This window comes from Glycine max, chromosome 16 (genome assembly GCF_000004515.6).
Source record: "Glycine max cultivar Williams 82 chromosome 16, Glycine_max_v4.0, whole genome shotgun sequence".
NCBI lineage: Eukaryota > Viridiplantae > Streptophyta > Magnoliopsida > Fabales > Fabaceae > Glycine > Glycine max.
Window position 1 is genome coordinate 19,057,600 of NC_038252.2, and position 27,005 is coordinate 19,084,604.

The 27,005-nt window shown below is 36.6% G+C and overlaps 3 protein-coding genes across 3 annotated transcripts; all 3 read right to left on the bottom strand.

Annotated features, from left to right (window-relative positions):
• Positions 1-4,219: 4,219 nt before the first annotated feature.
• On the bottom strand, positions 4,220-5,567 carry LOC121173670 (uncharacterized). The gene is made up of 3 exons (XM_041010317.1): positions 5,338-5,567; positions 5,122-5,264; positions 4,220-4,555 (listed from the first exon to the last, which is right to left on the bottom strand). The coding sequence occupies exons 1-3, from the start codon at positions 5,441-5,443 to the stop codon at positions 4,499-4,501; spliced, it is 306 nt and encodes a 101-aa protein (XP_040866251.1). The 5' UTR covers positions 5,444-5,567; the 3' UTR covers positions 4,220-4,498.
• Positions 5,568-21,912: 16,345 nt separating this feature from the next.
• LOC100797719 (uncharacterized) lies at positions 21,913-22,453 on the bottom strand. Its single transcript, XM_006599850.1, has 2 exons — positions 22,349-22,453; positions 21,913-22,260 (listed from the first exon to the last, which is right to left on the bottom strand). The coding sequence occupies exons 1-2, from the start codon at positions 22,451-22,453 to the stop codon at positions 21,913-21,915; spliced, it is 453 nt and encodes a 150-aa protein (XP_006599913.1).
• A 3,398-nt stretch (positions 22,454-25,851) lies between these two features.
• Positions 25,852-26,455, bottom strand: LOC102661835 (uncharacterized). Its single transcript, XM_006599849.1, has 2 exons — positions 26,272-26,455; positions 25,852-26,108 (listed from the first exon to the last, which is right to left on the bottom strand). Exons 1-2 carry the CDS (start codon positions 26,453-26,455, stop codon positions 25,852-25,854), a joined length of 441 nt encoding a protein of 146 aa, XP_006599912.1.
• Positions 26,456-27,005: the final 550 nt, after the last annotated feature.

The following is a 27,005-nucleotide window of genomic DNA, read 5'->3' on the forward strand; positions in this document are numbered from 1 at the left end:
TAATATATGAAATAAAACCTCATGTCCTGATGTCAAATCTATCAGAGCGTTTCCCTGACAAAGGCTAAGCATCTCCATCTCTAGCATGTAACTCATCATATGCTGGTTCACCTAAAACAAAATAACATTCAGTCCAAACACAAACACATATCGAGAATGAGTTATCACATTTGTATATAATAAAACACTAGAGCATATGAAACATATAAATACATAGAGTTGAATGTACATAAACAACATCAATTCTCCAAATCACACACAAGTATTCACACTTATTCAATTTCACACACAAGTATTCACACTTATTCAATTTCACACACTCTAGAAAATAACACCAAACCCTCAATTGTTAACTCAATGAAAGTCAAACACAAGCATTATGCAATAGACATACTAGACTCAATTCTACATGCAATGTGGTACCATTTTTAGTGAAAAACCTCGTCGAACACCTAGAAGTACTTGACAAGACATGTCTCACAATGGGTAAGTTAGTTCACTCTCACTAAGTGAAACCACAGGAAGATTAGTTAGTGTCACTCTATTTTGCGAGAATATTCCAATCATATGGGATCGGCACAGACTTAAAGAAGCACTCAAATCGAGTGTATTTATCTTTAATGCCTAGACTTCGAGGAGTCCGTCAAGACACCTTCCTCCTGATTTAAGTCCAACCTAAAAAATATTTTAACACATGGACTCTACTTATAAATTATGCAATACACACAACTACTCATTTGTTTTTATCTCAATTATTTTCAAAATTATTTTAACTCATTGCACCTCAAGTGATTAAACTCATCGGGTTCTCACAATGAAACTCATCACAAACTCGTCGTGCATTAACTCATCTCCCTTAAAGAATTTTGGAGTCGTGTGATTACACAGTTCATAACTCACAATTCATTGTATACGACATCTAAATACACATGTATCTCATAATTTATCACATACTTAATTTATCACTTAATCCACCTCATGTTCATTTATACATCTTCATAACAATGTTCATAGGACGCAACATACACATACACATATATATAACGATCAAATCATAATGTTTCCATTTTCTTGACAGTAAGCATTTTCAAAATATGCTATAATAACACCATAATATCCTAAATATCAATTTATAATATAAATAATGCAACATACACGTATATATATATATATATATATATATATATATATATATATATATATATATATATATATATATATATATATATATATATATAAAATAGATGCAAGAAATCAACCATTGGAAAACAAAAGAAAAGTTTAAACAATATATTACTTTAACTAATGCATAGTAGACTAATTTTAATTTGTAGCATTCTTGGACTTAATTTGTTTTGATATAGCATAACTATTATTGTAATATTCATGAACCCGTAAACATAGAATAGATAATGCATTAAGTGGAATTCATAAACAAAAATGATTTCAACGCAATATGTAATATCAGTTGCAAACTCATTTTTGTCTAGACTTGAAACAATTACTGTCACAACCTATATACTTGATTTCTACATTGTATCACACCACTGCATCAGACTTTTAAATCACCCAATTTTTCAAATGTGCTTGTATAAAGAAAGTCACAAAGGGCAATTGTCAAAATTCAATCAAACTTCGACAAGAATAATAGTTATATAACGATTATCACTGGGTACGAATTATATATAATTAGAATAAGTCATCATTTAATAATTATATACAGTGAATGGTTAAATATAATCCATCACAATTCTTAATTGGCAAAAAATAGAAAATATCATGAAAACACACTTAAACACCAGGACATATCATTTCACAATAATTTTGCATGGGTGTCAATTGGTCTGTCAACACAGTTAATTTGCAAGTAAAAGCATAATAATAAAATTGAATTTAAAAAAAAACCAAAAATAACTCAAAATTAATCTTCTAGGGATTCATATACATATTCATTTTAATCCCCAAGTGTAAGTAACTCATCTCTTACCTCAATATAGTCATTCAAGCATTGTTCCGTTAGAATTCTTGAGCCTTAGAGAAAAAAGAACAAAAAATGTAAAAAATATTTTATAAAACTACTTTGGGGGTTAAAAATTTCTTTATAGAGTGAGAAATCTAATGACTTAATTCTTATTCTTATTTTTCTTGTTTATTTTATTAATTCTAAAAACACTCTTTTCTCTCTATTAAATAAATAAAAAAATGATAAATAAATCTCTCTCTTATTTTCTAAAAATTTCTTTTTATTTTCTAAAAATTTGTATTTATTATTTATCCAAACCTTTATTTTTATTTTCTAAAAATTTGTATTTATTATTTATTTCAAACCTTTATTTTTATTTAAATAAAAACTTATTTATTTAAATTTAAAAGCCCCTTTTAATTAATTTTTTTAACAAAGAAATCGAGGTGTTACAATATCTCACAATAAAATCCGACACAGATGAGTGTTAAAATTTTAAATCTTACGAATTCGTGCAAACACGAAATGTAAATACAAGTTCAGCTGTGATTTTCGGCAAAACTTTAGATTTTATTTATAGCTTTTCTTCAATGAAACAATGACACATGTCTTTCGGATGTTTGGTGCGTATGATAATTCGTAACAAATCACCTGCTCTTTTCATAATAGTGCAAATTTTGTCATCTAATGACAACCATTACGTCAATGTCATATCATCAATTTATCTCAATGCCACCTATATTATCATGTTAATTTTAAAGTGTCATATCAGTCTTTAAGCCTAAATTTTATAAGGACTAAAATTAGACTAAAATTTCTAGAGAGTAAAAGAAAATCACTTGTCAAGTGGAAATCATGAAAATGTTTTGTCATTCAAAATGTCATGTGTACAATATTGATCCGGTGAAAATCATGGTTATGCCACATCACCCGAAATGTCCATGAATATAGTATTGATTAGGCATCATAATTAGTTGCATTGATAAAATAATTAGTGACAAAGAGTTTAATGTGATACATCTTTAAAATTAAAAGAACAAATCGACAATTTTAAAAGGAAACTATATTCCCTAAAAAAATATAAAAGAGAATGTTTGTACATTTGTAGAAACCAAAAAGATGCTTAACCCTGTAAAATATTATAACACACAATAAAGTAATTACTAATCAAGTGTTTTTCTCAACATAAACTTTCAATTGATATACTCAATTGTAAGTACACTGAAAGTTAAACTCCAAATTAAGCCTAAAACAAATGGCTTTGCACTCTCCACACGATCGTAACTGACACGAAGTTACATTGATAAAAACTAGAAAGTTTCGTAAGACTTGACATCATGTCTTTTTATTCATTCCCGTGGTAGTACAAAGTTGCAAATTATATGACACCCCCGAAAAAGAGAAAAAAGAAAATACTGAATTTTAACTTGCCCTCATTTCTTTATGTGACATTATGCAATAAATTAAAGGAATGTGTTAAAGTACAACTGCATTCTTCTCAATTTCCTTAATGATCTTTAGGGCCATAGGCTTCCTCTTTAGTAAATTTGAGTACCATTCAGCAGAGAGCTTAGGTATCCTCCTTAAGCTTGGATCATTAATATCTACGTAAATTAGGTCTAAAGTAGATTCAAATCCATTCCACAACTCGAATACATCCAAGAAGGATCATACAAACTAACCTTTTGCATTTGATCCGCTCCTTTCCAAGTGTCAGAAAGTAAATAAAAATCAACTTTCATGAAACAATAACTAACAATTATTTTATTTTTCAGACTTAATTATAGATTTCACCACTCAATTATTATTAGTTAGCAAATTTTATCATTTTTTTACACATTTTACTATCATATTTTTAAATTTTTACACATTTTATCATTACATTGATAACAAAATGATATCATTTTGTAAAATTGCTGACAAAATGACATAATTTTTTGGGGTCACTTTAACACTTTGTTATGCATTTAATGAATCGATAAAATGTGTAAAAATTGAAGAAAAAAAGAGAAAAACTTAGAAGATAAATTTCATGAAATATTAATAGTTACATGCTAAAACATGCCATTAAGAAATAAAGTGGAGGTGTATAACACTGTACACCCTTTTAGCTTCCCCGCTTTAAATTGAAAATCAAAGTAGAAGGACCTCAGTGCATCAACTAAGCTTCCAATCACTATTAGAATTTATAGATTTAACATCACCCAGTTGACATCGATTATTGAAAAATTCGATATTAACAAAAACACGGTGGCATTTTCGTAAATAATTTTAGTTAACTAACATTTGCTTTTTAAAAAACGATGTTAACATCAACTTAACATGAACTTGTTAACATCAGTTTTCAAAAAACCGCTGAAAACCGATGTTAACATCAATTGGTTAACATCGATTATTAAAAAACCGATGTTAACGTCAACTGGTTAACATCAGTCCTTTAAAAAACCGATGTTAGCCAGTTGATGTCAACATCTTCTCCCTCACCCACAAGACCTATCACCGCCATCTCCTCCTCACTATCGTCGCCACTAGGGTTCATGACCGCCATCGAGGTTCGTCACTGCTGTGAGTCTGAGCATCCTCTATTGGAATCTGACATCAACGCAAGGTACGTGTTAGCTTAATGGTTAGTTCAGTAACTGATTTCTTGGTAATGCTAACTTCGTCTTTTCCATGACCATGTTGTTCTTCTTGAAGTTTAAGGCTAACTTCGTCTTTTCCATCCACAAAGCAGTGGATCTGTAATTTTGAAACACCCAACACTACCCTATCGAGTCACATGAGCAACTAGCACAAGTTCTTATGTCATTGCCTTTACAATGTTGCATTAGGGAATAATGGGTCGTTTAATAATTATTATTATTACTTGCATACACTCTATGCCTCATTTCTATAGCTTCAATTTGGCTTATATATTAAGAGTAAAGCACTTGCATACACTCTGTGTATATTTGTATGCTGATATCATCACAAATAAGAGTATGTTTCTGTGCTTGCATATGAAGATGCAAAGCGTAAAGTGTTTGTTGTGTTGTAAATAGCAGTTTAAGTTCAGCTTCACTATAATGTTGGGTTCGTTTGCAAACACTTGTATTTGTCATACAGTTCATATGGTTAAAATTCTAGATTTTAATTGCTTGAAGGATTGAATATGCTACCTTGAGTAGTGCATCAATTTTGAAATGTCCAGCATTCTGGAGAAAATGAGGAAGGTGATATATACCATAGATAATAGTATTCCAGTACAATGTTGCATTAGGGAATAATGGGTCCTTTTTCCACTCAACAAGTCTTTCTCTCCCTGCATGTTTATGTAAGATTAGTGAGTACATATAATGTAGGCAATCTATGTTAATCAAACTTCAATCAATCACCTTGATAGACTGCACTAACATTGAGTTGATTTTTATCAAACGTGAGCAGTAGAGTCCCAATTGTAAATTTGTAGACCCACAAAAGCCAAGAGCAAGAGCAAAGCATGTTGCTTGTAAGAAAGATAGACAAAAAAAATTATCCACACTCAATTTGGTTAGCAAATTTCCCATTTCATTATATAAGACAAGAATCTAAAGCTACGACTATGAGCACAAAACTAGTTAATCAACACCATCCTGATTTCCAAATCAATTACAAGAAATAACACATCAAAACATAAAATTAATGTAGAGTAACTAAGGATATTATTAGAACAAATTACACTAACACCCTCCCAAGGTATATTGAAATTGCACATGACTTCATGCTTTACTTAAAGTATACAACAACTCCCTTATGCAGTTGATAGGCAGAGAACCATAAGGCCCAAAAGAAGCATCAACCCACCAAGACATCAACAGATTCTGTTATAGGTTGAGGAGCTGGCTAGGAGGTGATATCTGCCATTTACCATTCTATTGTGCTTTTCCATTTCCTTTGGGTTATGCTTTTTTGTAATTCTTTACATTTCTGTTAGTGCCCTATACACAACACTCCATATGATGTTTCTGCAATATTTCTTTTATCCATTCTTCATTTTCTTTGTTAATTTTTGTTTGTCTAGATAGGGTACTAATTATGGTGTTGACACTTACTTTTTCTATTATTGGAATTGATTACTGCAGATACTTGACTTGGGTTCCTATTGAAGAATCCAGGTTAGGTTCTCAGAACCTGTAATTTACTTTGAATTATGTTTTGCAAGTTGTGATGTAAGGTTAGGTAAGTTGTGACCTTGGTTTTCTTTTACTTGAGATGAATATATGTATCCCTCATGGTACAATCATTACATTGTTCCTGAATTAGGTCTAGATGTTAAGTTCTCCTATGCATCACACAAGGTTGTGGATTAATATAAAGAGGCCAAAATTGTAAGTTCAAAGATAGCTTTGGCACAACTATGTTGCATTTGATCTAAAATTTCATAATGAACAACTGTAGACTCTGGTCTTAGAAAAATTTTCACTGCCTGACCTATGACATACTACAAAAAACTTTGATCTGGGAAGAATGTTTATTACAAATGGGAACAAGAAATTATTTATAATTATTAACTTCATCCACTAATGCTTATAACCTTAATTCTAATATGCAGGTGGGAATTAATATTGTACCTATCTAGACAAGGTACTGATTCTTTGTTAATTTAATGTTTTGACACTTCATTAGGCAACTTATAACATGGTTGATTTTAATGTTTTAGCAGGTGTACCCAATAGACATATATGCTTTTGGACTTGTAGCTTGGACTGTAAATGACATCTTGAATACAAGGTATACCTGTTTCTCTATGCAATGAACTTCCTATTTTAATGAGGGACTCATTAAATTGCTTTTCTAAACAACTTACCTTCTACTTAGAAGTCAATGATGGATTCTATTAGCAATGTCTTTAGGTGGATGGAGATAAACGATTCTATTTAATATTATTTATTTCATAACTAAAATCAGAATTCAAATGTTGAATTATTTGAAAGTTGAAGCAAAAATGTTTTGTGACGATTAATTTAAACAAATTATGACAATAAATAAATAATAAGTTATTAAGAAAACTGTGGCATCAAATAGACCCTTAATTAGATGGTGATTGATAAATCTCCCAGCTCTACACTTGTGTTATTTTAATAGTCCAACCATTTTTTGTGATTTAAAATTCCTCCTCTCTCCTGATGTTGCATGTATAGAATGGAACTGTTTTGTGTGAAAAGTCAACATCTTTGTCTCTCTCTATAAACCCATTCTCTTTTGTTTGTTATTGAAGAGGAAGAACAATCAGTTTCAACCCCCTAAAAACCTGTTCCTTAATTTGCTTTTTGTTGCTTCTGAACAGCCAAACCCAAGAGAAAGCCTTTCCTTTCACACCCCTCTTCTTAATAATCTCTATCCTAGCTACAAACAAATTAAAATTCCCACAACAATTGCACGTCTCTCATTATATCATCACATATCTTTCTCTAATTATATTGTTGTTTCATACTCCAACATCATCCATCATCTTCTATGCTAGCTCCAAAACATGTGATACACATACCCTTCTAATCCTTCCTCTTCATACTTGAATATAACATCAACAAGCTCAAACTCTTGGTCTTGTTCTTCTTCTTCCACTAATATCTAGGGGGAAAAAAGCATGTACTACAACAACATAATCATGGATAATTACCAAGGTGATTTAAATGACATATGTTAAACAAGTGGCCTCAATAACTTAAGAGGGGGGTGAATTAAGTTTCACAATTTTTCCACTAACAAACTTTAACCCCCCCCCCCCCCCCCTTTAAATGATATGATTAGAATGTAGAACAAGAAGAAGAAGTAATCAATTTAACAATGTTCTTTTAAATGCGTAATATAAAATTAATTGCAATAAAATAGATGAGATAAGGGAAGAGAGAAATGTAAACTCAATTTATATTGGTTTGGCCACTTCCCGTGCCTACGTCTAGTCCTCAAGCAACCCACTTGAGATTTTCACTAACTTCGTAAAAATCCTTTTTACAACTTCTGAACACTCAAGGAATCCCTTTCCCTTGTGCTCAGGAAACTTCACAATTCAAGAGACAACCAATCTGTTGATTACAACTGACTTTCTAAGATGAACATAAATATTTCTCTCCTTTAGAGTTGATAATACAATTTGAAATTCCAGGATGAACTCTTAATAGATTTGCAAGTGTTTGCCCAAGAGTTGTTGAGAGAGCATTTGGCAATGAAGTTCTCTTAGAATATCTCTCTCTTGCTTTTTGAAGTCAAACACACATATATATAGGCCCTTCGTGCCTTTTCAAAATGGTTTGAAGAGATGTGTCTTTTCAGAAAGTTTTTTTATGAAATTCTTCACTGGTAATTGATTACAAGTTTCTGGTAATCGATTACACAGTTATGTTTTGAAGGGTCATAACTTTTCAAATTGAATCTCAAGAGTTTCATTGCTGGTAATCGATTACACATCAATGGTAATCGATTACAGCTTTTAAATTCAAATTTCAAAACCCTTCTAAAAGCTATTTTTTAAAAATTATTTTCTGATAATCGATTTCACTGCCTGGTAATCCATTACCAGAGCCTTGGATGTCTTGGAAGGCAAAAGCTTGATCTTGAATTAATCTTGAAGCAATTCTTGTTTGATTATTCTTTGGCATCATCAAAATCATGTATTCATACATTCACATTCTCCCCCTTTTTGATGATGACAATCATTATCAAGTGAATTCTTTTCGACATCATCAAAACCTGCATGATTCACATTCTCCCCCTTTTTTATGATGACAATCATTATCAAGTAAATTCTTTTTTACATCATCAAAACCTGCATGATTCACATTCTCCCTCTTTTTGATGATGACAACCATTTGTAGGTTAGGAGCAACAAAAAAATATCTATCTGTATAGTTTACTCCCACTTGATTTTGCAATGATTGCTTATATGTAACAGTTGAAGATTGCATATATTTCATAAAAAACTGTCTCATAAACCCTTACTATCTTATCTTTTATCAATCTCTCTCCCTTTGTCAACATCAAAAACAAATCATGAGCAGAGAGAAGAAAAGCATTTAGTATTTTATAATGAATTAAAAGAGTAGAGAATGTCATACCGTTCAAGTATCATTTCATGGCTTAAAAGAAAATGTTACCACTTGTTGGAATATATGAGGCAAAGCTTGGGTTGGAGAATATATGAGAATTGAATGATATCAAAAGGCATTAAAACTAACTATTTTGCACCACCAAAAATACATATTTAGTATAAATAATCAAAATATATAACTTGTTGGACAATCAACATAACTCTCAAACACAATCATCAAAGATAATCAAAACTCAATAAAAAAACAATCATGAAAAGCAATCATAAAAAACAATTAACATAACTCTTCGAACACAATCATCAAAGACAATCGAAAACTCAATTAAAAAAAATCATCAAAAGCAATTAATAATCATCATAACTATCAATCATAATCATCAAGGACATCAAAACTCAAGCAGAAAACAAGCATCAAAACTCAACCAAAAGTTAACAATCATAGGCAAAAAATAATAAAAAATAGGCAAACATTAAAATTTTCTTGTTGGATAAGTGGCCTTTATCACATAATTGATGAATACTTAATAAACTATTCTTAAAATCATCAATAAGTAAAGCATTTTTTTTTGTGGAGGTAGAGGGATTCGTACTTATTTTTCCAACTCCAACAATTTAAATTACTTTTGTTGTTGTCTCCATAGATGTTCACTATTTTTGGAGAAAATATGAATAAAATTTGATGCATCTCCTATCATGTGTTTGGAGAAATTGCTATCAATGTGCCAACTTTGCTTCAAGGAGTCCATCATTTATATAATCATATTTTGATTTTGGTACCCAAATTTTCTTGGGTCCTTGAATGTTAGTTTTGAGTTAGGATCCTTTTGGAACCCATACCATTTTTCCAATGCTACTACCATTCTTTCTAATGTAACATGTTGATGCACTATTATCTTTCTTAGCACAGTAAAAGCATGTTAACAAAGTAGAACTAGTAACAAGAGTAAATTTGGCAATAACAATTTTTAAATCTTCAAATTTCAATTTCAAATTTTAAATGTCAAATTTCAAATTTCAAATTTCAAATTTTCTTTTCTAAACTTGAAATAGTTTTCTTAGAATATGAAACTAATTTGGCAAGTTTAACAGATTCTTTATGCAAATCATTGAATGCATAATAGATAAGTCATAGTTAGAAGACATTACCTCTTCTTTGCTTTCATAGTCTTTGTCCATGAGACCCAGATTTATGATTTTATTTTCTGAATCACTTGAAGAATCCATGTCATTATCTTCCCAAGTGATGTAAGCTTTCTTTTTTTTGAAATTTCTCTTGTCAGATTTTTTCATTCTTCTTTTAAAGACAGGACAATCGAATCTTAAGTGCACAGGTTGATCGCATTTCATAGCATTTTGGGGCTAAGGAGGAATTTTCTCTTTTCTTCTTTGGATTTATATTTGATATCCTTTGATTTCCTTTATTTCTTAGAAATTTATTGAATCTTTTCACAAAAAAAATATGAAATCATCATCTTCTTCTATTTCATTCAAGTCTTCTTTGTCACTTTCTTCTTGAATAGAAGATGATGAGGCTCTGAGTGCAATTCTTTTATTCCTTTTGCCATTCTCTTCATGTTGATGGAGTATCATAAGTTCCATTTCATGTTCCTAAAACTTTCCAAAAAGATTTGCAAGAGACATGTTAATAAGATCTCTTGATTCTACAATTGCTATTACGTTTGGTTGTCATTGCATGCTTAAACATCTCAGCACTTTGTTAATGAAATCTTCATTAGGAAATATTTTTCCCAATGATGCAAGATAATTAATTATATGTGTAAATCTCTTTTGCATATCTTGTATGGTCTCATGTTGATTCATTCTAAACAGTTCATATTCATAAGTGAGAGTGTTTATTCTATATCTTTTAACATCAATTGTGCCTTCATGTGTAACTTGTAATGTATCCCACATTTCTTTTGCATTTTTACTATTTGAAACTCTAAAATATTCATTCATGCCTAATGCAGAAGTGATTATATTTTTGGCCTTTAAATTGTATTGAACCCTTCGTCTTTCATCATCATCTCATTCTTCTCTAGGTTTTTCTATGGTTGCATTTCCCATTACCATTGTAGGAATGAAGGGCCCAATTTCAATGGCTTCCCATATATTTAAATCTATGGCTTCTATAAAGATCTATATTCGGGTTTTCCAATAGTGATAACCCACGCCATTGAAAACAAGAGGCCTATTAATAGAATTTCCCTCAAGAAATGGAAAGTTAGATGAGGCCATCATTATTTTTGAAGTTTTTAAACTTTAGACAAGAATCCTGCTCTAATACCACTTGTTAAACAAGTGGCCTCAATAACTTAAGAGGGGGGGGGGGTGAATTAAGTTTCACAATTTTCTCACTAACAAACTTTAATCCCCCCCTTTTAAATGATAGGCTTAGAATGCAGAAGAAGAAGAAGAAGAAAAAGAAGAAGAAGCAATTAATTTAACAATGTTCTTTTAAATGCGTAACATAAAATTGATTGCAATAAAATAGATGAGATAAGGGAAGAGAGAAATTTGCAAGTGTTTGCCTAAGAGTTGTTGAGAGAGCATTTGGCAATGAAGTTCTCTTAGAATATCTCTCTCTTTCTTTTTGAAGTTAGACACACATATATATAGGACCTTCGTGCCTTTTCAAAATGGTTTGAAGAGATGTGTCTTTTCAAAAAGTTTTTTCTGAAATTCTTCACTAGTAATCGATTACACAATTATGTTTTGAAGGGTCATAACTTTTCAAATTGAATTTCAAGAGTTATGTTGCTGGTAATCGATTACACATCAATGGTAATTGATTACAACTTTTAAATTCAAATTTCAAAACCCTTCTAAAAGTTGTTTTTTCAAAATTTTCTTCTGGTAATCGATTACACTACCTGGTAATCGATTACCAGAGCTTTGGATGTCTTGGAAGGCAAAAGCTTGATCTTGAATTAATCTTGAAGTAATATTTGTTTGATTATTCTTTGGCATCATCAAAATCATGTATTCATACATTCACATTCTCCCCCTTTTTGATGATGACAATCATTATCAAGTGAATTCTTTTTGACATCATCAAAACCTGCATGATTCACATTCTACCCCTTTTTGATGATCACAATCATTATCAAGTAATTTTTTTTTACATCATCAAAACCTGCATGATTCACAACATACACCAAGCAAGTGGTGGAGCATATGGTAGAACAGGCATAGGAACTTCATCATCTGATCAATTACCTACCACATCTCATCATCATCATGTGAATGTATGTATACATGATTTTGATGGTGCCAAAGAAGAATCAAACAAGGTTGCTTTAAAGGATAAGCAATGCTTCAAGATTAATACAAGATTGTTTCAAGAAACAAAGCCTTGTTTCAAGATTCACTAAAGATCAAGTCTTTTCTCAAAACAAAGTGTTTCCAAGACATGCAAGGCTTCGGTAATCGATTACACTGCCTAGTAATCGATTACCAGAAGATAAGTTTGAAAAATAGTTGTTTAAAAGGGTTTTGAATTTGAAATTTAAACCTGTAATCAATTACCATATGTGTGTAATTGATTACTAGCAACGAAAATCTTGAAATTCAAATTCAAAAGTCATGACCCTTCAAAATAAAACTGTGTAATCGATTACCAGAAACCTGTAATCGATTACCAGTGAAAAAATTCAGAAAATATTTTTTGAAAAGACACATCTCTTCAAACCATTTTGAAAAGGCACGAAGGGCCTATATATATGTGTGTCTAATTTCAAAAAGAAAAGAGAGTTATTCCAAGAGAACTTCATTGTCAAATACTCTCTCAACAACTCTTTAGCAAACACTTGTAAATCTATTTATAGTTCATCTAGGAACTTCAATTGTAATATCCTTCTCTTAAAGGGAGAATTCTTCTTCTTCTTCTTATTCAAACAAATTGATTAAGGGACTTAGGGTCTCTTAAGTTGTAAAGATTCCTGAACACAAGGGAAGGATTATCCCTGTGTGGTTCAGACTTTGTAAAAGGATTTTTACAAAGAGAGTGAAAAATCTCAAGTGGGTTGCTTAAGGATTGGACGTAGGCACGGGAAGTTGCCAAACCAGTATAAATCGAGTTTGCATTTCTCTCTTTCCTTATCTCATTTATTTTATTGCAATCAATTTTGTCTTGCATGTTTAAAGAACATTATTAAATTGATTGTTGCTTCTTATTTTGCATTTTGAGCCTATCATTTAGAAGGGGATTAAAAGTTTGTTAGTGGGAAATTAATTCACCCCTTCTTAAGATAACAGAGGCCATTTGTCTAACACATCATCATCATCATCATTCTTCTTCTCACACCACCCTCTCTCATAATGATCACTGGCATCACCACCAATACTTCTCTTCTTCTTCTTCTTCTGATCCTCCCATCACTTTCTCATCATCTTCTTTTGTGCTAATTCAAAACACAAACTTTGGTGATCCTTTCTCAACCATGAGAGATCCCTTCCTTCGGGAGCTTGACATGGCTTCAACTTTTGCCCACTTCACTAGTGGTGCCTTGGAATTAGAAGCAGCTGCAACTTTTGGTTCTGTTACTAATACTACTACTATTGTTACTATTGTTTTTGCTACGTACTCCCACGTACTTCCCCTGTTGCCCACCTCCAACTGAGCTCACGTACTCCCACGTAGCCCATATCCTCGTTTCTCTCAACACCGGGTCCTCATCAATCCTCCCAAGCTTCCCCAACATCAAAGTAATACAACATTCAAACAGCACAAGCTATCACACCAAGCAAAACAGGGCAAAGGCAGAAAACTCTGCCCAAAACACCAACCAAATCACAGCTTTTCTCACTTAAAGACCCCAGTAACAATTCCTTCGTTCCGGTTCATTAACCGTTGGATCGACTCGAAAATTTTACTGGTAGTCTCTAGTACATAAGCCTACATTTTGACCGTTGGGATCTGCTAGCAAACATCCAGAACTCATTCTGCACTACTCTTTCCACAGCCAATCACACACAAGCATTTTTCTGCACTTGTGCAAAATTCTGCTGCACAATTTCACAGCAAAAATCTGCACAAAGTGCAGATTTCGAAAACCACACTTCCCCTCATCCAATCTTGCCCAAATCAAATCCTACAAGTCCCAAATCATGTATCAATCATGTCTAAACCAAAGCCAAGCTTCAAACCACAGCAACACAAAATCTAGGTGTCCAAAACCCCTCAATTTAATGGATTTTCTAGGCTTGAGAAGTGAAATTTAGAATGAGGTAAATTTGAAGCAAACTCTCACCTCACACAAGTCCATAACATCAATCTAAACTTGCTCAAACTGGATTTACACCTAAAATTCCACCGAATCAAAATTTGACTCCTTAACACCCAATTTTGCCCTAGAAATGGCTCTTGGTTCACTTTGGTCATTTGTTTTTCTCCCTAGCACAGTCCAAGCTTTCTCATAAGTCCTAAATGACATTTCAAGCTAGAATTAACTCACTTTAACCTCCATTTACCACAGAATCCAGATTTAACCTTCCAACTCTCAAAGCCTCACTCTTTTTCCACTCATAACACCACATTCTCACTTTCTAACCCTAGGTTAATTCTACCCTTCATCTCTAACAGTTTTCCATAAGCAATTTCAGCACATAAGCATCACAAGCATCATCATAAAAACCCTAAAACTGAATGGGTATGTTTAACTCATCCAAACATGGCAAGTTCAACATGCTTTCCACAAATTTCTTCACAAATAATCATCATAAAGCAGAAACCTAGCAAGACTACCCATCATATCTCCCAAAACCCCATACCCACGAAAATCAAAGGAGAAAGAAGTCCACCCAAACCTGAAATTTCGAAGTCCCACACGTAGAGACGCGCTTCACGACTCCGGAAATGCCCTCCTTTTGCGATTTGGAGCGGAAATTGGCACCAAAGGTTGAAGCTTTGTTGGGCAACAATGGTGGAGGAAGAAAAGAAGAGAAGGCTGCGTGAGAGAGAGGGAGAGCTTCTAAATTTTTCTGTTTTGCTGAGTGAGGAGAGAGAACAGCTTTTGGTTTTTTAAAAAAAGGGTTTTTCTCTTTTCCTATTATTTTATTTAAGCTATGCCACATGTCCCCATTTGAGTGGAGCAAAAAGGGCCCACTTTCTCTTTTGATGGTGACCCATACTCAGCCACAAAAAGTGAGAAAAAATCTGACCTTTGAAACGCTAAAATCCTGCCTCGGTTTGCGTTCCGTTTCTCTGGTTCCAGTTCCTCGTGTTTCTCTGCGTCCATCGGGGCCAGTTTTCGAAAGTAACCAATATATATATCAAAACGCTCAGAATAAAACCCCGAGCGTGGTTCAGAGGTTGGTTTTGTTAAATTCTAAGTCGCACGCAAAACGATGATTTTTAAACTAATTAATTAAGAATTAACCCATAACCTCCCAGTTATGAATTTCTCTTCCTTAATTAGCCTAACCCGCATATCTTGCCCCCACTATTCCTACTTCTACCAAGAACATATAGGCATATACACTGAATAATACTTATATATATAATCATGCAAAATACATCGTTTTCAAAAATTCCGGGTAGAAATTTCCAGGATGTTACACACACAACTCACCCGGTCATATGAAGCATTTAGTTAATCATTCCATAATTTCCTGTCATACAAGCTAACCGCTTCACTCGCACACATTTATTTCACACTCCATCATCACAACGACGCATACTCACTCAAAAATTAGAAATTTCACAATATTCATCAGTATGCAATTCATCTCTATCATGCAGTCAATTCAACCAACACATGTCTAAGAAATGTGATTCAACCAGACCAAAACGAGTAATTCAACCAAACCAAACGAGTACCAAAATATCTATCATGCATGGCACTAAATTAAAACTATTGAATAATTGAAAATTAAAACTGTCATAAATGCAGAAAAATAAATATAAGTCCTGATCAAAAGTGGCCTCAATCCTGAGTGGGCCAAGGGTCCCAAACTCCTTGGGCAGCTGTAACATCTACAACATAGTCCTCGTCATCACCACCATCTGCAACATCATCATCACCGACATCAACATCAGCTCCAGCTCTAGAGGTGTCACCCCCCTCCCCGGGCAAAGGAAGGCTGGACCCCTGGCCAAGCGACCCGCTCCTAGAAAACCTCTGGTGACAAGACTGGCTGCTAGAGGGAGAGCTGATGGAGACTCTGTATGAGAAGGTATTAACCTTATGGAGACTCTACAACATAGGGGGAGCTACTCGGGCTGAGTAGAGACAAGAGAAGGTGGGGCGGAGAGTGGAGGAGGGACAACAGGTGGAGCATCTGGAGCGGCCCCAACCCTAACCCTCTATGGCCCTGGGAAGACAATGGAAGGATCTGCTAAATTCTAATAGTTCTTCCTCATGTAGGCCAAGTTAATCATAAGGCTTAGCGACTCAAATGTCAGAGTTTCAGAAATGACCCCCTTGGCATCGCAGAGGGTCGTCATCAAGGCAGGGAAGCCCAACCTCGAAGAATTGGACTGAGCGATGTGAGTAATTTGATCATGTTGCCCAAGTCCATGTCCATCTTCATAACCAACCCATAAATCAATTAGGCACGATCCATGTTTAGGTCGGAGGTGTGGGAGGTAAGGGCTAGGTTAAAATATGACAAGACACTGACCACCCAGCATCCACAGCATCGCCACAATGGTCTAGGCATCTAGGTAGGTGTGTATAAACTGGGAGAAGGTGGTCAGGTGCTCCCCTTCAAGAATAATGACTGGGGTCTCTAGGAAAGCATTCAGCATCTAGGCGTTGAACCTGATGAGCTTCCCCTAGACTTTGCACTACTTTGGGGACTCGTCCTTTGGATCATATGTGTTAGAAAAGAACTCCTTCACCAGTGCCACGTCGATGTGTTTCTTTGGCAATCTGGTGAGGTGTTGGTGCCACTGCCTATGTTGCAACTCCTGAAGAAATTTGTCGTATTAGATGGGGGAGAGTTCCACATACTGCTTTGGAAGAATGTTCCGAAGGTGAACATTGTCCTAGTAGCAGAGCTAGGTGACCTCGGAGACAAAGCAGGTGGAGTCCCATACGAGCTCCACCCCCTATGGTTGACTGGGACCCGCCCTTCACTTCTTGGAGATCATCTGCAAAAAAATAGGACGAGTAACATAATTATGAACAATAAATGGCATAGGTAAAAAGGTAACATGGAAGGAGAATAAAATAGCAAAGATTTGGGCGCTTAGCGCCAGTCTTGCAAAAAGAAGGTGGGGCTTAGTGCGAGGTTGCATGCTAAGCCCAATTAGTGCAACAGGTCAGATAGAGAAGGTATAGGGCTTAGTGCGAGATGCTCGCTAAGCTCAATACAATTTGGAACAGAAGCAGGGTAACAGGGGCATAGTGCACGTTGGTGCATGCTAAGCACAATTATGGGACAAAGAAGGAATTGGGCTTAGTTCAAGGAGGCGCGCTAAGTCTAGACAAAACAGACAAAGGGCACAGGGGCATGGCGGCTTAGCACGAGGTTGTGCGGTTAGGCCCCCAAGGAGGTTGCATTTATCGATGAATGGCTTAGCGCGTGACTGGCGCTAAGCTTGCGCTATGGCACACGAAAGGCATTGGGGCTTAGTGAACTATTGGCGCTAAGCCCATGCATAGATTATAGAAAGACAATGCGGCTTAGCGTAAGGAGGTGGGCTAAGCCCATAAATGGGGTGATAAAAAGACAGAGGGGCTTAGTGTGTAATTGGCGTGCTAAGCCCATGAAACAAAAAATAAAAAGACACTAGAGCTTAGCGCGTAGCTAAGGCTTAGCCCATGCATGAAAACAAAAAGACACTGGGATGTAAAATGACATGTGGGCTTAGTGTGCAACTAGCGGTAAGCCCAAGTACAGAAGATGAACAGAAAAATCAATGTGCTTGCTTAGCGTGTACAGGCGCTAATTGCAGCATGCCAGCTTAGTGAGTTCATCCGAACAAACCTAGAAACTCATGTGGACCCAAAAATGCATGAGCTCACTAAGCCATAGGGTGCAGGCATAGCGAGCTCAGAAAATAAAGGGCAACAGATGCATAAGGGCACTCATGAACAACAACCAACTAACATACTAATGTGCATACAATAACCATGCAGACAAGCAAAGACATGAACAAAATGCATAATGCATGACTCAGAGGTAGCAGAGCCACATTCTGCTCTGGAAGAATGTTCGGAAGGTGAACATTGTCCTAGTAGCAGAGCCAGGCGACCTCAAAGACAAAGCAGGTGGAGTCCCATGCGGGCTCCACCCCCTGTGGTCGACTAGGACCCGCCTTTCACTTCTTGGAGACCATCTACAAAAAAAGAAAAAAACATAGGATGGGTAACATAAATATGAACAATAAATGACATAGGTAAAAAGGTAACATGTAAGGAGAATAAAATAGAAAAAATGTTTGGGCACTAAGCTGCCATCTGGGCGCTTAGCGCCAATCTTGCAAAAAGAAGGTGGGGCTTAGCGCAAGGTTGCATGCTAAGCCCAATTAGTGCAACAGGTCAGATAGAGAAGGTATAGGGATTAGTGCGGATGTTCGCTAAGCTTAGTAAAAATTGGAACAGAAGCAGGGTAACAGGGGCATAGTGTGCGTTGGTGAATGCTAAGTGCAATTATAGGACAAAACAGACAAAGGGCCCAGAGGCATGGCGGCTTAGCACAAGGTTGCATGCTTAGGCCCCCAGGGAGGCAGCATTTATTGATGAATGGCTTAGCGTGTGACTGGCGCTAAGCCTCTGCTATGGCACACGAAAGGCATTGGGGTTTAGTGCACTATTGGCGCTAAGCCCATGCATAGAATACAAAAAGACAATGCAGCTTAGCGTAAGGAGGTGCGCTAAGCCCGTAAATGGGGAGATAAAAAGACAGAGGGGCTTGGTGTATAATTGGCATGCTAAGCCCATGTAACAAAAAATGAAAAGACATTAGAGCTTAGTGCGCAACTGATGCTAAGCCCATGCATGAAAACAAAAAGACACTAGATGTAAAATGACATGTGGGCTTAGCGTGCAACTGGCGCTAAGCCCAAGTACAAAAGATGAACAGACAAATCAATATGCTCGCTTAGCATGTACAAATGCTAAGTGCGGCATGCCAGCTTAGCAAGTTCATCCAAAGAAACCTAGAAACTCATGTGGACCCAAAAATGCATGAGCTCGCTAAGCCATAGGGTGCAGGCATAGCGAGCTTAGAAAATGAAAGGAAACAAATGCATAAGGGCACTCATGAACAACAACCAACTAACATACTAATGTGCATACAATAACCATGCAGACAAGCAAAGACATGAACAAAATGCATAATGCATGACTCAGAGGTAGCAGAGCCACATTCTGCTCTGGAAGAATGTTCGGAAGGTGAACATTGTCCTAGTAGCAGAGCCAGGCGACCTCAAAGACAAAGCAGGTGGAGTCCCATGCGGGCTCCACCCCCTGTGGTCGACTAGGACCCGCCTTTCACTTCTTGGAGACCATCTACAAAAAAAGACAAAAAAATAGGACGGGTAACATAATTATGAACAATAAATGACATAGGTAAAAAGGTAAAATGGAAGGAGAATAAAATAGAAAAAAGGTTTGGGCACTAAGCCGCCATCTGGGCACTTAACGCTAGTCTTGCAAAAAGAATGTGGGGCTTAGCGCGAGGTTGCTTGCTAAGCCCAATTAGTGCCACAGGTCAGACAGAGAAGGTATAAGGCTTAATGCGAGATGCTCGCTAAGCTCAGTACAAATTAGAACAGAAGCAGGGTAACAAGGGCATAGTGCGCGTTGGTGGGTGCTAAGCACAATTATGGGACAAAGAAGGAATTGGGCTTAGTGCAAGGAGGGGTGCTAAGTCTAGACAAAACAGACAAAGGGCACAGGGGCATGGCGGCTTAGCACGAGGTTGTGCGGTTAGGCCCAGACAAAAGGCCCAAGGGTGTGGCAGCTTAGGATGAGGTTACGCCCCCAGGGAGGCAGCATTTATCGATGAATGGCTTAGCGCGTGACTGGGGCTAAGCTTGTGCTATGGCACACGAAAGGCATTGGGGCTTAGTGCGCTATTGGCGCTAAACCCATGCATAGAATACAAAATGGCAATGGGGCTTAGCGTAAGGAGGTGTGCTAAGCCCGTAAATGGGGAAATAAAAAGGCAGAAGGGCTCAGTGTATAACTGGCACGCTAAGCCCATGCAACAAAAAATGAAAAGACACTAGAGCTTAGCCCACAGCAGACGCTAAGCCCATGCATGAAAACAAAAAGACACTGGGATGTAAAATGACACGTGGGCTTAACATGCAACTAGAACTAAGCCCAAATACAAAAGATGAACAATAAAATTAGTGTGCTCGCTTCGCGTGTACAGGCACTAAGTGCAATATGCCAGCTTAGCGAGTTCATCTAGACAAACCCAGAAACTCATGTGGACCCAGAAATGCATGAGCTCGCTAAGCCATAGGGTGCAGGCATAATGAGCTCAGAAAATAAAAGGCAGAAAATGCATAAGGTCACTCATGAACAATAACCAACTAACATACTAACACACATACAGTAACCATGCAGACAAGCAAAGGCATGACTCAAAGGTAGAAAAGGGAACCAAAATGCATAATGTTCAAAAACCCAAAAACAAGATAAAATAAAGTAAGAAAAGAAAAAAAAGGTTGAAGATTTACTAAGTTTGGGTGTTTAGGATAATAGGAATCAACAAGAGGAATGGAAGAGGAGAGAGAGCATGGGAAACAAGAAGAGGGTAGCTTGAGGAACAGATAAATTTTGCATAAAGAAAAAAAAAATGAAAGGGGGAAAGTGAGTTAAGGGGATATGGCAGTTTATGAAACTGCTTATAGTTATGGCCTTCGCGCTTAGCATGAGCATCGCGCTTGGAGTGCGACCTGGCTGTTACAGTTGCATTAATGGTCCCACGCTTGGCGAACGTGACTTGCTTAGCGCACCAAGGACGACGTTCTTTGGTCTTCGCTCTTAAATTTTATTTGAATTTCAATTTTTTTTTACTACTAAACTCACGCTGAGGACGAGTGTGCTCGTTAAGTCCAATTTGTGAAATTCCAAACCCAAGAAGGTTTTGGGCTTAGTGCCATTGGTCTAGCTTAACGAGATTTGTAGTTGAAATTGCCCTGTAACTTTTGCTTAGCAGACCATCTCGTGCTTAGCAAGCGTAGGTGGCTCGCTTAGTCTGTGATGTCGCATTTAGCAAATTAATTGATGGCAGTTCTAGAGGCACGTAGTGGCTTAGCGCGTTAGTAACACTTAGCATGCTAGTAAGTGTGCGCTTCGCACGCTAAGCCCAATACATGGAAGCTCCAAACAGAAAGGAATTTGGGCTTTGCGTATTAGGTGCTCTAAGCCCAATTTGAAATAATTCTAGACATAGGGGATTTTGAGCTTCACGCGACGCTTCACACTTAGCGAGAGTTTTGGGGTGCTTAGCAGGCTATCTTGTTCTAAGCCCAATTTGAAATGACTCCATGCATAGAGATTTTTGGGCTCGGCACGGCTTTTTGCGCTTAGCGAGAGTTTATGTGCGCTTAGCGAGCTATCATGCGCCAAGTGTGTCTCTTGCAACAATACATACACGCTTAGCACGCAACTATGCGCATAGCACATGATGACAATTTCCAAAACCTAAGATTATCAACTCTACACCAACACTTAATCAATTCAACACATGCATACATTCCTAAGGTTGTTCACATCACATGATAGCAACAACAAGCTTGCACCATTATTGAAAATTAAAACACAATTTGCCTAACTCAAGATCCACACACACAAGAATTAACAAGAAGTATAAAAGCACACAATGTAACACAAGGAAAAGAAAGGTAAGGTTAGAAATCCCAGGTTGCCTCCCAGTAAGCGCTTCTTTAATGTCACTAGCTTGACATAATACACCTTCATGGGTCTTGGAGGTGGATGATGGTGGCCAATCTCTCAATATTGCCACCATTGTAGATCTTCAACCTTTGGCCATTCATAATCCAGCTTTGCTCTGGGTCAGTAGATGAAGGATCCATCAGTTTAATCGCTTCATAGGGCTTCACATCTTTGATTGTGAAGGGGCTAGACCACTTGGACTTGAGTCTTTTAGGAAAAAGCTTTAGTCGGGAATTGAACAACAACACTTGTTGTCCGAGCTGGAAGTTCCTCTTCAGTAGTTTCTGATCATGGTATGCCTTCATCTTTTGCTTATAAATCTTGGAGGATTCGTAGACATTGAGTGTCATTTCCTCCAACTCTAGAAGCTGCAGTTTTTGCTATTCACCGGATAAAGATTCATCAAAATTGAGGAATTTGAGGGCCTAGTAAGCCCTATGCTCCATTTTCACCGACAGAGGACAAGCTTTCCAATAAACCATCTGAAATGGGAATAATCCAATGGGAGTCTTGAAGGCAGTAATCCAACTTCACGGCCCAATCCTTTCTCGAGGAAGCCATAGTCTTCTCCAGAATCTTCTTTAATTCTACTTTAGGCTTATCTACTACATTATCTTTCTTCAATTCTTGAAAGGCATATTACCCTAGGGGAATCTCCTTCAATCTGTCACTAAATCTTCTAGACAAGCCCTAAGATCTTTCTCCTCCTCATTGGTCAGGCAATCAATAGCATTCATTAAAGCCTTTTCCAATGGTAAATGAATGGTCAAGTGCTGCATAGCAAGGTCAGCTTCTTGCTCAACTGCCTCCACCTTGAAGTGCTGTCACTGGGGAACTTTATCGCTTCAAACAAATTGAAGGTCACCTTTTGGTCCTCCAAACTTATTTCTAGATTACCATTCCCCATGTCCACAACACATTTGACCGTAAGCATGAATGGACGACCCAAGATCAAGGGAATATCTAAGTCCTCCTCTATGTCCATGATCACAAAATCTACAGGAAAATTGAACTAGCGAACCTTAACCAGGACGTCTTCAACTACACCATCTAGCTTGGCGATAGAGCAGTCTGCTAGTTGAAGAGTCATCCGGGTAGGGGCAATCTTCAGGTTCTCAATTCTCCATCACATAGAGAGAGACATCAGATTGATGCTCACCCCCAAATCAATGAGAATTTTGTCTACTGACACCGTCCTAATAGAGCAGGGGATGGTCATGCTTTCGAGATCTTTGAATTTTTGTGGTAGAATTCTCTAAATCACAACACTGCAATTACCCTCTACCAATTTTACCACAAGTAGTAAAGATTAAAATGGAAGTCCAAGTATCGAATCCACAAGGACTTTGGTTGTACTTAAGTGATGCAAGTCTAATTATTAAGCAATGAGAAGAAGTAGAAGAAGAAAAGATAAGGAATGTTATAAATAATAATTTAAATACAAAAAGATGAAATCAGGATGTTATAATGTTAGGGCCTAGCATGTCAAAACTACTTATAATGCAATGTAAAAGATTTTCTCTATCTAATGAAATTCTTGTTTCCACGCGCATCTACTGAATTACTCTATCTTTGGTTTCCCACACCAAGAGCCTAGTTTATTTATCCTTTTCCCCCAAATTTCTTTGTAGAGATACAAATAACAAACCACATTAAGATAAGAGATGCAAACATTATTGGGCAAAACAAATGTCAATCTATTTCTAGCAATGAATTTATTTAGATACCCTTCCCCGGTTCTTTAGAAAATAACCATTTTTCAATGCACTACACTCTAAACATCATATGGATGATCAAGCCATAATAACAGAAAAGCACAGAGAAGAGTAATAGAAACAAAATTGCATTAAATAGATGATGGGAAAGAATTACATTACAAGAGTTTGGCCTCTGGGCTCCCAACAAAAGGGGTTTTGCCTTTCATAGCCATGAGAGGCTTTACACTTCAGGGGATAATATGGATGGAAGAAGGGATTGGATGACTAGAAGAAAGAAAGAGGGGAATGGTTAAAGAAGGAGGGTTTCCCCTAAGGGATAGGCTCAGGCTCTCTGAGACTCGGTGTGTCTTTCCCTTCTACTTTATCTTCCTTATAGAGGCGCCATGTAACTTACTTTTCATTCTCACTTCATGCTAAGAGCGACTTTGGGCTTCACTGTGGGCTTTATTCGCGCTAAGCCTGGAGTGCACGCTGAGCGAGCTGTCCAATCCTTCCAACTTTTCTTCAAGGCTTTTTCTTCAATTTTTGCATCAATTTTGCCCTAAAGCACTTGAAATCTTCTTCTTTTGATTTCTACTAATAAAAAATTACAAAGATGTTAATTTATTCATTGTTTCATTAAAAAAATAGTAAAGTGAAGAAATTACAATCAGTATTAGCCAAAATTGACTATCAAATTAACTCAAATTTTGCAGTTATCAACTCCCCCAAATTAAAATCTTTGCTTGTCCTCAAGCAAAAGACAAGTTCTGAATGTACCAACACATGAGATAACTATGCAACCTTTTCAAACCTTTCAATGACTGACCCTGAGCTTGCATTTGTCTTGATCTTGTGATCGAAGCATGAAGGAATGCACATACAGATGAAAAAGGTTAACAAGTAAAAGCTTCATCAAGGCAAACATACCACACTTCTTTCCTCACAAGGTTAGTGTTTCCCTCAGCGCACAAGTGTCTCAACTAAAAGTGTTTTTAATCCAACAACTGAAAATAATATTCCCAACTTTGCACTTAATCTCAGTTAATGTAATCATACACGCATATTATGGATCACTAAGACTTTTTAGGCTTGTAACGTGGTCGGGCTAACAAGGAACTCATGGTTTTTCTTTGGATTCAAAGTTAGGTTCTAAGAGAGCACACACCCAAATTTTCCTGATAACCATTGGCTAATATTTCACAGCCCCAACTTCTATGTTTTCTACCATTAACAACACACAAAAAAATTTGGCCCTTAGTTGCTTTCATCTCTTTATTTGAAATACATTTTTTTCTTTTTCTGTTTTTCTTTTTTCTTTTGAACTAACAATGGCACTGTAGCAACTAATCACATGCTGCAATTTACCTTTTTTTATGTGCTATTATTAATGTCCCTGCAACAAAAATCACCCAAGAATCCTCCCTCAAATTAGGGGCAAATTTGTCTTAACCCATAAGTGTTCTCCTACAACCTAAGATAGGGTAGTTATTCAATATCACTTTCATTCGGCTTAGGTTTCAATGGCAATTTATTCACTTTAGGCTCAACAGGGTGCAATGGATGTATTAATTCATGACAGGGTGGCTATCTGGCTAAGTGGCTGAAACAATTTAATACAAACAAGGCCTTGATCATTTCCACATTTTGTATATACTCAAACAAACTACGAATCATGCAAAATCAGAAAGTTTAAAGACAGCCGTTCTTTCACAATCAAAGGTTCGCACAACTCACCGAACATTTATGAAGTACTTAGCTTACCATACCACAATTTCCATTCATACATGCTAAGATCTTCACTCTTGTGCTTTCGATTCATACTTCATCACTCACAATAACGCCTGCTCACACAGGAATCAGAATTTTCTCAATCAGTACACAGTATATCTCATTCATCAATTCATCTAGAACAAGTCGTGGCCAATTAATGATTTCCTAAGTCTCTGTCATGCAATTTTTTATTCAATGAATGAAATTAAACTACTGGAATTAACTGCTAAAATTAAAATAGAGAAAAAGAAAAATTAAAGAAAAAAAATATAAAGAAAAAAAAATCTTGGTCATAATGGCCTCAATCCTATGTGGGCCCTAGATCCTAAGCTCTATGAGCATCACTGATATCCGCAGTATAATCATCATCAGTTTTTACATCTACGATGTCATCATTAGCAACACCAGAGGTGTCACCTCCCTAACAGAAGGAAGTTGGACTCCTGGCCAAGCATCCTGGGCTAGGAATGCCTCTAGTGTCATCACCGGCTACTGGAGGGAGAGATGGTGGAGGCTCTGCATCTGTAGGTACTGGCCATGGTAGAGGTTATGCAACATAGGGAGGAGTTTCTCCGACAGAGAAAAAGGCATAAAGGTCTGGCTGGTAGATGGAGGAGAGATGTCTAGAGGAGGGACCGCTGGTGGAGGAGCTGCTGGAATGTCTGGAATGGCTCGGGTCTTGACCTGTTTTGGCCCCATGAAGACACTAGAAGATTCTACAGGATTCACAACTAGCTTGGTTTCATCTTCTTATAGAAACATTGAATTCAAGTGCCCCCAACAAGATTAGTTTTTTGCTCAATTTCCTCTACCTTAAAACAAGTCTTGTTATTACTAGGTGCTTTATTGCCTCAAACAAGTTGAAGGTGGCTTTCTAGTCTTCCACATTCATCTCCAAGTTTCCATTACCCATGTCTGCAACACACTTTGCAGTCAGCATGAATGGACGACCTACAATCAATGGGATCTTAACATCTTCAATTTCCATGATTACAAAGTCTACTGGAAAAGTGAGTTGGTGGATTTTGACCAGGACATCTTCAACTACCCCGAATGGTCTTGTGATGGAATGATCTGCTAGCTGGAGTGTCATCCTCGTAGGAGCTATCTTCAAATTTCTAATTCGTTGGCACATGAACAGGGGCATCAAGTTGATGCTTGCTCCTAGGTCAATGAGAGTCTTCCCTATGGACACGTCCCCAATAAAGCATGGGATGGTCACATTTCCTGGATCTTTGAGCTTATGTGGTAGCTTCCTCTAGATCATTGCACTGCAGCTGACCTCTACCACTATGCTCTCATTGTTGATATATTTCCCTTTCTTTGTGCAAAAGTTCTTCAAGAATTTGGTATATGAAGGCATCTACTATAAAGTATCGCTCATTTTCATTCTTGGATGGCACCAAGGGATATGGAACATTCTTCACTAGGATTGAGGGTATCTCCTTTCTAGCCTTCCGAACTAACTGGCTATTGGTCTTGGTCTTAGTGGTTGAGACCTCATCACCACTCTCCTTACTCTTATCCTTTTCTCCCTCTTCTCTCTTTTTCTTTTCTCCTTCCTCATCACTCAGATCCTCCTCAATTCTCTTTTCTTTCTTAGCACTTTTCCTCCTAGTGAAAATTACCTTGCATTCCTCTTT